This window comes from Daucus carota, chromosome 4 (genome assembly GCF_001625215.2).
Source record: "Daucus carota subsp. sativus chromosome 4, DH1 v3.0, whole genome shotgun sequence".
Lineage (NCBI taxonomy): Eukaryota > Viridiplantae > Streptophyta > Magnoliopsida > Apiales > Apiaceae > Daucus > Daucus carota.
In genome coordinates, this window is record NC_030384.2 from 43,713,919 (window position 1) to 43,728,263 (window position 14,345).

Sequence of the window (14,345 nt, forward strand, 5' to 3'; positions counted from 1 at the left end):
TATCCTTTAGTTATCAAATCCAAAATATAATTATTTAAATATTTTTTTTTGACGAAATGCGGATAATTATTTAAACATTTAATAACTTATATATCCGTCACTTAGTTAGTTATGCCTCCCATTTCCCTCTTAAACCACTATGCCTATGTGAGTCCAGTCGTTAACATACAATTGCAGCCGTAACTAACCTCAGGTATTTTATTATTATTTTTTGCCAGAAAACCTCAGGTATTTAATTTAACCAGTTCTGATTTTGTGCTACAAACTTAACAACTATGATGAGTGAGCAGTGTTCCGGGGATCTCCGGTCTAGTCGATCAGACTCGATTAATCTTTAATAATTGTGATCAGTATTACAGAAATCGGGAATCGGACCTAATCGGTTGAGCTACCGATTCAAGGATTAATCGGAAATCGGGGATTAATCGGAAGGATTAATCGGAGTTAAAATCGGATTTATTTTAATATTAAAATATTATTTAATATTTAGTTATTATTATATTAGCTATTTAGTAACTTATATATTTACTATATTCATAAACTTTATAATTATTCATATTTAAAGTAATATAGTATTTTAATTTTAATAATTTATCACATATACTTTGATTATGAAATATATATAAGGATTAATCGGATTTCAAAAATCGGATCGGCAGCCGACCTTGCAGAGGATTAATCGGGGATTTATCGGTTAAATCGGGGATTTTTAGAACATTGATTGTGATCAATTGATTTGAATTTTAGAATCTAACTAATTTTATATTTTTTTCTTAATCGAAATATATATAATAATTTATTAAAATTAATATATTATATTGCTTTAAATATGAACAATCGTAGAATTATGAAATACTTACTCATAAATAACTAATATAATAATAACTAAATTTAAAATAATATTTTAATATTAAAATATATCCGATTTTCACTCTGATTAATCTTTTTGATTAGTTTCTAATTTTTAATTAATTTTGAATCAGTAACTCAATCGATTAGATCCGACTTCTGATTTTTCTGATGCTATTGCTAATTTTGTGCTCCGAGGAGGATAAGACAATAATTTTGTTTGTTTGTTTGTGTCGCTGGAATGTAATAAAATAATACTGCCAGTGTAATGCAGAGGTGAAACAAGGTGGAATTATTAAACAAGGGGAGAATGTAAAGGTAATGGCTGGCACTGTGCGACAACGTTTGATGTTTATGAGGCTTGGTTTGTTTTGTTTGTTAAGTAGAAATGTTTGACGAACATTACATGGTACGTTTTGCTTCAAGTGACGACTATTATAACAATGAAAATACATGATTAATTACTTCAAATGCTCTCAACTCTCAAGTCTCAACTAATAACATGCACATGCACAGAATGTGGAGGAAAGCGGGTGATATAGACGTTTAATCTGTTTTCTTTGTGTTCTTTAAAAAAATAGATAATTATATATTCGTATTTATAAGTAAATAATGCTAAACAGCTTTTAAGTATTTAACTATAATTTTTCAAAAAAAAAAAGTATTTAACTATAATAATTAGTGTATTAATATAAACTACTTTTCTCAAAATAAATTCTTCTTTTATACGATAAGTTGAGCCAAGGATCACAATTAGGCCAGGGTCCTAAAATTAGGAGCCAAACATGAAAATTTTACAGAGCACAAATGAGATCATGAAGTGTCACACTCGCAACTTGGAAGCTTAAAATAAATGAAGAGGTATTCTTGCCGGTTTCCAAATCCGCTGGTCGTCGGATAAGTCTTTCGTCTCTGTCAAGTACATTCTTCGTTATCTTCAACTTCAACAAGTATGATAATAAAAATAATTGCATTCTCTCATTCGTTTTAAATTATATATATTAAAAAATCTAATTCTTATAAAATAGTTTATTTAATTATAATTACCTTTATTATAAGTTTAAATATAAATATAATATATAGGATATAGTTGATATTTAAAATATAAATTAAGAATTTTTATGATATAATTACGGATAATTGAGGACTCAATACCACCGGATATTATCCCAAATATTTTTAGATATTGTTCCAGATATTATTTTTATATTACAATAAATCAAAAAATGGGCTACCTTTGGTAATCCTCATTTTAAGATAAGGTTGTAGATATTATCAAGAGTCACGCTCACACAAACACCCCTTCCAGACTCTAGTGTAATGTACCCATTACTTTAGATTACATTACAGTTCACAAATTTTCATCCATCAAGCGAAAGATAAGGAAAGCAGCATGCGAAGTTGACTGATTTCTTATCCTAAATATACAGAGGCATGTTCTCAAGAATGAGGGATCAATTATGCAGCCCACCAAATGTTTCGGATAACTAACTTGTAACTAGATTCGTTTTATTTGTTTATTTCAGGTCAGCTTTCTCAAGAACAAACTTCTTCACCGACGTTTGATGCTTATTTAATTGGCGGCATTTGTTCCTGCGTACCGTGCATTCTGATTATTTTATTTCAGAAATTACCGTAAAAATTAATGTTGAGATACATTCTCGCATGGAAGTTATATGTTCAACGCTCCTTCGTGGATTCTTTGATCCAATATAAGTTGTGATGGTCTCGTAAAAATATTTTTGATAGGCTTTTTGAAGTCGGAAGTAGAAACTAAAAAACTAGATTTTTTTTCTACTACACATTTTTAATAACTTATAAACTATGATATTCAAATATTTTTAATGACTTAAAAATTTTAACATCTCAAGTATTCGGCGGCTGTTTGTTTACCAGAAGCAACTCTGCTTTTGTTTTTCTTTCATAAGTTGAGAATGATAACTTTTTTTTCTGAACTTCTGTCTGACATTGATAGAAATCAAGAGGGCTTGAGTTGAAGAAACATGCAACTAAAATACAATGAATTTGTATGATAACCCGGGAAAAGGCCCAATTACATTTGATCAGATAATTGGTCTCTCGTCCATAAAAATCTGGTGCAGTTACATGCACTAGACCAAGTATGTATATAGCCCAACTAGATAGTTACATTTCTCTGCTCTCATGCTGCATGGTAGCTTTCAACCCCTGCTGACAACATATGCCCCGATTCAGACAACTTAAACCCACTTAGTAAACGTGTCTCTGCATGCCGGGGAGGGGATACATAGGATTCATTAGTTGCGGGGACTAGAAGAGAGTGCCGATTTCAAACAACACGACAAAACTTTGGTTAGTAAACTAGCATATTCTACCTAAGTTCCCGGCAAAGCTCTTCTGTAGATTTCTTACATTTCACTAGGGAGCACAATTCAGTCATTACTCATTTGCACATTCAACATTTTGCAGGACCACTTACCCTCATCGCCTCACTTTGAATCCAGCATTCTCGTGTTAAAGCACCGGATTAATTAGTCCATTTTCAATCCTGCGTTATTAGCATGGACATTGCGCTAGAGACGCTTAGTTTTGTCCTAAGCATCTCAGATTCTCAGACACTTATGCATGCTGCTGCTATCGTTACTAGGATGCGTGTGTATTTAAAGTTCTGTAATCGACATGTACCAAAGAAACTGTATTTTGCTTCCTTTTTCATAAAAAAAGAAAGATGCGAGGGAGAGGAGAAAATGAGTTATGATCAATAGTGATAATATGGGCATGGTAATGACTAATGTCTTTCTGTTTGTTGATTCTGAATGAAAGTTTACGTTGCAACATGCAACAAGTCACGAATCATAATTTCTCTGTCAGTTAACAATAATGCAGAATCTGAAATACTTCGTACTGGTTACAAGTACATAAACACCATTAATTGAAAATTAAAATTAAGACAAAGTGACTATATATTTCAACCACCTTTTTAGTCGACCTCTGGAATTGGCTTTAATCTCACACCACCAACAATACTGTTTGATTGAATGCAGTAAGCTTTGAGTTCTTTAAGTTATTAAACACAACTTATTCTTAAGTTATGATTAGTTTTGAGTTGTTGAACTAATCGTAATTTGAGTCGGGTTTAAGTAAAAATCACAAAAAGTACTGTAAGATTCAGATATGTGAGCAAATGCATATTAGCATAGAAGAAGATCTGATTTGTCTATAAGAACTTAACAAACAGGCTTGTATGGCACGCCCTTTCTTCTGATTATTTTTCTTTACAAATTAAGGATACAAGTTAAATAACGAGACAAGAGAGAAAAAATAGAGTTGCCGCCATATTAGTGATTGATGAGAAGTGTGAGAAGGATGGCAAAAAGAGAGCCTTAATGCATATTCCTCCTAATTCTCATCTCCCTCTTGCTATAAAAGCTCTTACCAACCCATCTTTCTCTTCTCATTCCAACCTTTCTTTAAACTTTAAACAATGCAACCAAACTCAACTTAGAGATTCTTGTTTGTTTACTTGTTTTCCTTTATGTTTTTATTTTTCTTCTTAATTGGTGATGAATAGATAAACTTACCATCTTCCTACCTTCAACCAACCATAATCAACCTGTTAAGCTCTAGATTGTCTCTACTTCTCTTCTAAATTTTTTTTGCCCCCTTTTGTTTGAATGATGGAATCTTTATCTCTACCTTCCATCCCCGTTGCACCTAAAACTTCAAGATTGTCGCAAGTGCAAAGCAGGTGCCTTTCGACCAAAAGAAATGGCATGATATTTTGTCAAAGTGGTAAAAATGTGGTCAAGACTAGTAAGGTGTCTTCTGTTTTTACAGTGAGCCCGGATAATGGTTCGGCTCTCTTGGATGTCGCGGGGAGCTTGGTGCTGAATCCGAATGGGAACGGGCAGACTGAGATTGTAAACAAGGATTTGATGCCTTATAATGGAGCTCTTTTGGATGTGCATGACAAGGGTATTGGCATTGTCAAGTATCTTCAAGGAAAAGGGTTTTTAATAACTGGTGCAACTGGATTCTTGGCTAAAGGTGCATTCTTTCCCAAGTAACTATAGACTCTATCATTTCACATCATATGTTGAATGAGCTCTACATGCTTCTTATTTTGCCATGTCTGGTTATGGATTTTACAGTTCTTATAGAAAAGATACTACGGACCGTTCCTGATGTGGGTAAAATTTACCTCTTGATCAAGGCAAAGAACAAGGAAGCAGCAAATGAAAGAATGAAAAATGAAGTGAGCCCAATTTTTATGTGAACTTTTTAAGCCAACTTTTGAAGGGTGATTTCTCAGTTTTTAGTTCAGTTCTAACTCAAATTTTATTGCAGATTATCAATACTGAACTTTTCAGGTGTCTCCAGCAAAAACATGGAAAATCCTATCAAGCTTTCATGTTGAGCAAGCTGGTCCCTGTTGTTGGGAATGTTTGTGAATCTAATCTAGGTTTAGATGATGATACTGCAACCGCGATCATGCATGATGTTAACATAATTGTAAACTCTGCAGCTAATACCACTTTTGATGAAAGGTTATTAGTATCATGTATTGTGTACTTCTGAGTATGATATAGTGAAGTCTATGATACACGGGTAAATAAATTGCAATGTCGTGATGAAATTGCAGATACGACGTTTCTCTTGACATAAACACGGGAGGACCTAGTCGTGCTATGCTTTTTGCTAAGAAGTGCAAGAAGCTGAAACTCTTCCTGCAGATCTCAACAGGTAAAGCAACATGCCAACTATTTGATAACAGGGCAACATTATTTCCTATCTTCAAGTAAGTAACTTATAAATTTGTAAAGGTATACACAATGTAGATAGTTTTGATATGTTGCATGCAGCTTATGTTAATGGACAGAGACAAGGAAGAGTCATGGAAAAGCCGTTCAGTTTTGGCGATAGCATAGCAAGGGAGAGGATGACATTTGGCACAACAGAAACATCCAGTTTCCCCATGCTGAGTGTTCAAGATGAAATAAAGTTAGTTTTAGACAGGAAACAAGGATTAGAAGGCAATGCATTGGCTCAGAACATGAAAGAACTGGGATCAGAGAGGTGAATTATTTATTTATTTATCTCATGTAGACAACTTTACGTAGTTTAACTACTAAAGTGCATCATTCTAATTATGTGTGCTGTCTAAATTATCAATTTTCAGAGCAAAGAAGTATGGGTGGCAAGATACCTATGTATTTTCCAAGGCCATGGGGGAAATGTTGATTGATAATATGAGAGGAGATGTACCTGTAGTCATAATCCGACCCAGCGTCATTGAGAGTACTTACAAAGAACCATTCCCTGGTTGGATGGAAGGAAATAGGTTTTTTTATTTTTTTTTTATTTTTAGTTTCCAGTTTTATAACCAGTTATGACTTATGAAGGACTAGAGCATGAGATCGATTTAAACTCTGTGATCTTGTTTCTTTTTTTTGACAACTCAGGATGATGGATCCAATTGTGTTGTACTATGGGAAAGGGCAGCTTACTGGATTTCTAGTAGACCCCAATGGAGTACTCGACGTTGTAAGTGATTGATTTATTCAGACTCTTTTACCTAGCTATCGAAGAGTATCATACTTGATGCACTGAAAAGAAAATTAAAGAAAACGAGTTTTTGTAGGTTCCAGCAGACATGGTTGTGAATGCAACCTTGGCAGCCATTGCAAAACACGGGGCAGCAGGAAAATCAGAAAGCAACATATACCAGATAGCTTCATCTGTTGTAAATCCATTAGTTTTCAGGGACTTGGCTAACTTGCTCTACGAACACTTCAATTCTCTGCCATGTGTCGATGCCAAGGGGAGGCCAATACGCGTTCCAACCATGAAAGTCTTCAACACTATGGAGGACTTCTCCTTTCATCTGTGGAAGGACACGATTCGTAGAACTGGATTGGCAGACTTGCCTAATCCTAATGGAAAATATTCACGAAAATTGGAATATATTTGCAGAAAATCAGTTGAACAGGCAAAGTACTTGGCAAACATATATGCTCCATACACATTCTACGGTGGAAGGTACCATAAGCATACTTCACTAACCATCTTATAATTAACACTTGCATAGATATATGTCAATTCTTGAATCTTCTTAAAAACAACAGGTTTGATAATAGCAACACGGAGAGATTGATGCGTTGCATGTCTGAAGAAGAAAAGAGGACATTCGGGTTCGATGTAGGGAGCATCAACTGGAGAGATTACATAACTAATGTGCATATTCCAGGGCTGAGAAGGCATGTAATGAAGGGAAGAGGAATGTTAAGCTAAACATATGTATTATGTCATCCTAGTGTGTTTCAGTTTATGTCTCTGTCACAGGGATGCTATGTTGATCCATAAACCTTATTGTAATAAATTTGTGTTTATTATTCTTCTTTTCCTAGTAGTTTCTATGCCTAAATGTTGATGTGGAAAACAAAAGAGAAGGATTGTAATGTAACACTTTTCGGATGAAGAAGCATAAGTATGTAACTCGGTTCCATGACCTTGAGATAATATGTAGTAAAGTATATGTGTTATGTTAGACTTTCATCTTCACTATTAGAGAGAAACTAGAGCGGTCCGTTTAACTTATCTTATTTTACAGAAATAAATATTATCTCAAGCGGTTTAATCATGTTGCCAACCCTAAAGAAAAAGACGCAATAATCGAGCAGAATAGAGCAATAATCGAGCAAAGCGTTAGATAGTACTCTTCCTCTGATAGTAAGGCATCAGGACAATTTTCGTGAGGCTAATGGGATGGCCTGTCGGAAAGTATTGAGTAGAGCAAATCTAAATCAATCTGAAGTACTTGCATAGTTTAGCCAAATGTAGAAACTTGCCTAAAACCACTTGCTGATTACTCAAAAATCTGAAATCAAGGTTAGCTCGTCTCAGCTGAGTACCCGATGTCTGAATCAAGATTGGCTTATCTTGATTCGTAATTTCACAGATTCGGTAGAACTTCACCGGAAATTACACTCTAGACCCTTCTCTTCCAATTATTGCAGATGGCCAAAACTTGCGTCAACTAATCTGTGCCTGTAGTACTCCTGCAGTCCTGCTAATTAAATGACCGAGCCGAAGAAAGTACTGAGCTTACAAAGTCAGAGAGTACCATAACTAGCTGATTAGTCAAAATCTGAAAACAGTATTAGCTTACTGCTGATAATTACTTAGATTTAATCAAGATTAGCTCATAATGTATGTTTTTCCTTTTAAGAAGTAAAATTTTAATTATATGGATAGCATAAATGATAGACATAGAGTCATGATCTTAATACAGTAATTCATAACTGATTTCAAACTCAAACTGCAATAAAGATATAAGCCTCTTTAGAACTAGCTATAATTAAATAAGCATTCTTGTGCAAGCAAGACAGAATTAATTGAATTCTTCATTCTGCCATTGACCTGAGTACAATGCTGCATAATTATATACAAACGGGAGAGGTTTGCTAATATATATATACAGTGGTCCAAAATTGACATGATAGCACCAAGCAAAGGCAGGCCGAAAGAGGGAAATAAAAACTGAGAATATATGTATAATATAATACAATAACTAAGTGAACTACTATAATCTTAGGTGGGAGAAAAGAGAAGGAACAAGGTCTACTACAGACCAGGCAAGACCAGCATACTGAAAGAGCCTGATACCAGTGTCAACATCAAAAGTGTCCTGATTGACGAAAAATAAGAGCTTTTGAAGATAACCAGACTGTTTTGCTTCAGCCGACTTTTTGCCTGTTGATGAACAAACTAGAGCAGGGATGTAGTTAGTTGATCGAATCGGGATGCCCAAGGCATTTGCCGATATCGGGAGAGCCCATTTTGCTATAGTCTTGCTACAGAACTTGACGAGTAGTATAGTAGAAATTCCTACAAAAACTCTTCCTATATACATAGGAACTGAGAGCTGATAAGTAAAGATGCGGGGAACATTGTCATGGTGAAACTGATGGTAAGTTTGATGGACCCCAGCTACCTGCACAACACGATACTTTCCTGTTCAAGGTTTTATACCAAGGCATAATGTGAAGAATTAAACCAAGGAAATTACTTGAACATTAATATTTCTATAAACTTGTAAAGAAGCATATTGTGCAGTTAATTAGAAGGGTTAAAAATACTTGGTCAACATTAAACAGGCAACCAAATAAAAGGAAAACATTCAATTTTGAAGGCATAAAGTCATGTGAAACACAACATGTTTAAAATGTGAAATCTTATACTTACAATTCCCAGGGTCACACCGCTGAAGGCTGTATGATACTCAAAACTTGGAGTTGGACTCTCTGGTTTCGGATATGCAAAGAGCAACAAGAAAGTAAGTGCAGACCAAAATGATATGACTGCAAGGAAATGTAAAATGAGTGTTAGTCGTGGCAAAAAAAAAAAAAAAAATGAGTGTTAGGAACCAAAAGAGAGATACAGAATTATGAAGTACCTATTTATATCTCTCTCTAGTGACATTTTATTTACTATAATAAACTTTTAGTGAAGTACTGAAAGTTAAAAAACAGTCCATCAGACTTTAAATTCTGGCTACTTGGATTTTTTTAATTAAGAGAGTTAACATTGCTGGAACATAAGAACATCTATTATACAATTCCTACTATTATGCGTAACTATATAAACTACATGAAACATAACAAAAAACACCTAACAGTTCTGGGCTCCGTATAATAAGCGGAAAATGACTTGACTTTGGAAAACAATTTCAAGGTAAACATCTTTTTGTGAAATAATTTTTCCTTCACACGACCATCATTTTATAGAATCTGAGTAAACCAGTGTTCTCAACATCATAGGGTGAACATGTTTAGATGAAGGCAGCAGCTAGCTCTTTCCTTTTGCTTTCATCTTATACATTGGCCATAACTCTAACTGTCCTATGTTAGGAACTTTAATGACATATAAACCTCCGAAGCCAGTCCTCTCTACCAGTTCCATTACTGCAGCCATCTGGTATGAAGATAGCTGAGCTACTGAACATTCACTTTCCCAAACGAAAATCTACAATAGATCCATGAGAGTTTCGAAAATGCTCGCATCATTAAAAAAATGGGAAGTTATTTCCTAATATCAAACATTTTTTGAGGATTTTCCTCCGGAAAATCTTTTATTCTCCTTGAACTGAACAACCACCTTAAAGTCAGGAAACTGTTTTCCTTGACTATAAAAACACTGGAAAATACTTTCACTATAATCAGACACTTACTAAGCAAGTACCAGGATTCTTTTTCTGTCTCGCAATCAATAGAGACTAGGATTATAAAATTCAGAATCGACCGTAGAGTTACAAGTAAAAACCTCTTTTTTAGTTATACACCTTAGGAAATTCGCCCATAGACATACTTCATGATTCATGCAAGTAATGTCAAACGAAGAATGTTATAATGATATACATCCCAAAAAAACTTTTTACTTTGCTCAGAGCCAAAAAAAGACTCTGTCTATAAGATTGTACAGATTTACTTGTATTATGAGAGCTAGTCAACTCTTATCTGGTGCCCTCACGGCAATGAAAGAAGTATACTGGAAATGCATATTGTCAAAGTCAGAGTCATTCCCAGCACTCAATAAATCTTAGAAATCTCTATTGCATGCATTGATGGTTTTAATATAAATTTTAAGGCGACGGTGTCTATATCATACCCCCCCACTGCTACCGAGTAATATCAATAACATGTTGTATTCACTATAGCATGATTTTGATTACTAGGAATGACGTTTTAGTTTTTTATTAATTACTAGTGATAATGTATAATACATAGACTATGCTGATAGGAAAGATAAGCCAGCAATATAGGAACTATCATAAAAATCTTTGTAACAGAATCAACAAAATCTATCATGCTCAGTTGCTACATACAAGTCCACATACCATTTTGTCCTGAAACAAGAAAAATATCAATGTATTCATGAACAAGGATCCAGAATGTCAGTGTTATCAATCCAAGAACAAGGCCACTTATAACATCGATCAAGCTGTGCATCCCCAGGTAGATTCTGCCTGACAAGAGAATTAAATATCAACTTGGAAAGCAAAAAGACTAATGTTGTGTTTGGTTGGGGAGAATGAAATGGAATGGAATGAAATGAGTAAAAATACTTGAAACTAATAGAGGTAGGAAAAAAGTTTTGGAAAAAATTTGAGGGAGTGCAAAATTGCTATGATAAGTTTTGTGAAGATATTGAGAATAGGAGAGAATGGAGCATTCCATCTCAAATTGAAGGTGTGATATCTAGCACATGAGGTAAGGAATGGAATGGAAGAAGGAATGAATTTTTTTAACAATTGTCCATAATATAGTTTATTTTTCATTCCATTCCTTCCGGAATCATTCATCCCAACCAAACACAACATAAGAGAATGGGGCAGCAACCACAGACTTAAGGGGCAGGGAAAAAGATGAGTACCATAACCAATGAGGCCTACAAACAGGAAAACAATTGCGAATCCAGCAATTTGAATGGCAGCATCTTTACTTTCAATGTACAACAGAACATAATGCAGGAGGTACCTGGATGCCCCAGTAGCAAGAGAGTGTCAATGACTTTTATAATAGAACATCACAATCATATATTCATATTATTGAAAATGTTAATGATTATAATAATTATAGGTGAACCATATCATCACAATCATGCTGCACTCTAGTTTAGAACTTAGATTATAATTAGCCAAATTACCCACTACACACACAATATCATATGCAATACAACGTATTTCATTCTAGTTTTCTATTATAATACAAAAAATTCCTTGACAATTTCATGAATGTTGCATGTGTAATAGTCTGAGACTCTGAGCTAAGTCAGATGAGCATAGAAGTTTGACTATTGGGGTTTATACATGTTGCGACTTTTTAACCTTGTAAGACATAGTTTTTCTTAATTTTCATGGATGATCATCGACATGGAGGATCTTACACAACTCTTGTAACAATTCTACCAAAGACTTGAACGACAAGCTAAAAGGAACCGCTTCTTCATATTACTTCAAGAATTTGGTAAAAAATAGACCAGAGCTACCAAAGATTGCAAAGCTGCAAATACAGGGACAAGCAGGAAAGTACCCCATACCCTGATAAGCAGACGGTGTTTAGAGTATGAGAAGAAGGCAATCCATATTCTAATGCATTTTCCTTCTCATCTTTGGTAGCTGTAACTCTCCTGACAGGAGGTGAATCTGGCCTAGGAGCTGATACCATATCCTACGAAGCAATAATTTGAATAAATACATATTCAAAAATAATAAAAAATTAACTACACGATGACTACGTATGACTTGATGAAGAAGAGCATAAACATGTTACCTTAACACAATTTCCCATATAATCACAAAAAGCCATCAAAAGGGTCATTTGTCTAGCCAATTTGCCATGCCCGCTCTACAACATAGAATCCTCACAATCAAATTCAAGAATGCATACTAGTAATTAATCAACAAAACAACTCAAAATCAAATCAAGAGAAAAAAGAGATAATACCCAGAAAAGCAAGGGAAGAAAAGCAGTGTAAAAAGGCACGGAAACAACACAAGACAAGCCTGAAAACAAAGCATCCAAAACCCCATGTTGGTGCTTCTGCAAATCAAACCAGAAACCAGGCTAATATCAACAAATAACAAGAAACAAGAAACAGTAACAATACATGTAGCGTTTCAAGAACCTGAATTTCAAAAATAATGCGAGTTTCAGAGCGGACGCGCTTAGAAACCCAGGGCTGAATGAAAGATCGGAGCTTTTGGGTGAGATTAAAAAGGGAAGAAAAATAAATCCATGTAATAATTCCGCACAAAATTGTCATCTGCCCTCCGGGGATCATGCTCTCCATTGCCTCTTTCTTGGCTCTTTTTGACCAGACAAAGTAATTAGCAGAGACAATTAACAAAAGGGTTTATAGAAAATTAGTAGCGACTAACATCATCGTGTTTACTTGGGGCAAATGGAGGGGAAGATCAACTGTGAGTCTGCGACTCTTTCTGTGTGTGTATTGTTTTCTGATGCTCCATGGTTTGTATTTTTTATTGGAAAAAGAAAAATAATTTTTTTTATAAATAAATCAGGTATTTTCAAAACTATTTCTATTTTTTTTATATCTGTAATATAGGATTAGTGAGTAATAATAAATGAATTTCTCTGTATTCATGTTAATCATTTAAATATCTTCACGTGACATGAAAAAAACTTGACAACTAGCATTGCTCAAAATTTATATGTTTACAAGTTATATAATTTATAAATTAAGATTATATATAATATAAATAATAAATTAAAAGTTAAATTTGAAGGTTGGTTGAGAAAATGGGCGGCTGAACTGGATATAATCTGGCATATAAGAATAGTCAAATTTGGAAACGCGGTCCTTTTAAGGTTTTAGACTAATGGAGAATCTAAATTTAATAGAAAATCATAGTATTAACAGGATAGCCACTTGATAAAAGAAATGTTAAACGGAAGTGATTCAACGCGTTTCCCATCTTAAAGAAGAATTCAGTATTTGAGTTTGTATGATGAGCAGGACCGCATTACACTTCAACTCTGTCAATGTTAATTGTAAACCGACAGGTTATATCGTTTTAATCTCGATTGTGTATTTGTATTGTCACAGGACAGTCAAGTTATTTTAAAAACTGATTTAATAATCTACTTTTTTGTAATTTTAATTTATTATTTATAAGTTACTTTTAAAAGACGAAGTATGCCCAATTTTACATTAAAAATACAAGATTTCGGGTGTAGATGGCATTTAGTTGAAAATTATTCATTGTTTGAAATATATATTTTATCTGTTTTAGGTACTACTAGTTGAGAAACCGCGCGTTGCGGCGGCCGATAAAAATTATATTAATCATTCAATATTAATATTTGTAGAATAAAATAATTTTGTGGCTGTCTATAAAATGTATATTAATGTTTCAAAATTAATATTTGTAGGATAAAATAAATTTTATGTTATAAAAATCTTGATGTAATACCAATACTAATATATAAATTGTAAAATTGGACTATAATTCATGGTGAAAAAATGAAGTAAATTTATACACGTAATTCACAATTTAATGCACGACTAATCTTAATTTTATTTGTATTTTTTAAAAAAGTAATCATGTTATTGCATTGTCACCTCCTTCGATTTTTTCGTATTGATTGTGCACAAAAGCATCTAATTTAAATCCGTGAGATAGCGGTCTATAACTATCCTTGCTTGTAAGGAACTTTATTTTTTAATACTGTATAAACAGCCTTAACTTAAAAGTTGCTTGAACGGAGCAAACAGATTATGCATGAATAATTTTTTCGTGTATACAAAGCAAATCATATGAATATTAACAATAACAAACATGTCCGGTGAACAAAAGAAATACTATAAAAAAATTATTAGCAAACATACATCACTAATAGTTAATTTATTGATATCATCCATCAATATCATGTCAAGACGATATTCTTTTCCCGTATTTGAATTTGTCGACTCTCACATAGCGGTCTATAACTATA

General features: G+C 33.8%; 2 protein-coding genes across 2 annotated transcripts; one reads left to right on the plus strand and one right to left on the minus strand.

Moving 5' to 3' along the window:
• The first annotated feature begins 4,284 nt into the window (after positions 1-4,284).
• Positions 4,285-7,237, plus strand: LOC108216793 (fatty acyl-CoA reductase 2, chloroplastic). Its single transcript, XM_017389632.2, has 9 exons — positions 4,285-4,875; positions 4,980-5,083; positions 5,176-5,375; positions 5,471-5,571; positions 5,691-5,904; positions 6,008-6,169; positions 6,291-6,372; positions 6,470-6,867; positions 6,954-7,237. Exons 1-9 carry the CDS (start codon positions 4,503-4,505, stop codon positions 7,117-7,119), a joined length of 1,800 nt encoding a protein of 599 aa, XP_017245121.1. The 5' UTR covers positions 4,285-4,502; the 3' UTR covers positions 7,120-7,237.
• A 978-nt stretch (positions 7,238-8,215) lies between these two features.
• Positions 8,216-12,843, minus strand: LOC108215745 (lipid phosphate phosphatase delta). Its single transcript, XM_017388306.2, has 8 exons — positions 12,514-12,843; positions 12,333-12,428; positions 12,159-12,233; positions 11,926-12,056; positions 11,260-11,363; positions 10,724-10,852; positions 9,073-9,188; positions 8,216-8,821 (listed from the first exon to the last, which is right to left on the minus strand). The coding sequence occupies exons 1-8, from the start codon at positions 12,676-12,678 to the stop codon at positions 8,411-8,413; spliced, it is 1,227 nt and encodes a 408-aa protein (XP_017243795.1). The 5' UTR covers positions 12,679-12,843; the 3' UTR covers positions 8,216-8,410.
• Positions 12,844-14,345: the final 1,502 nt, after the last annotated feature.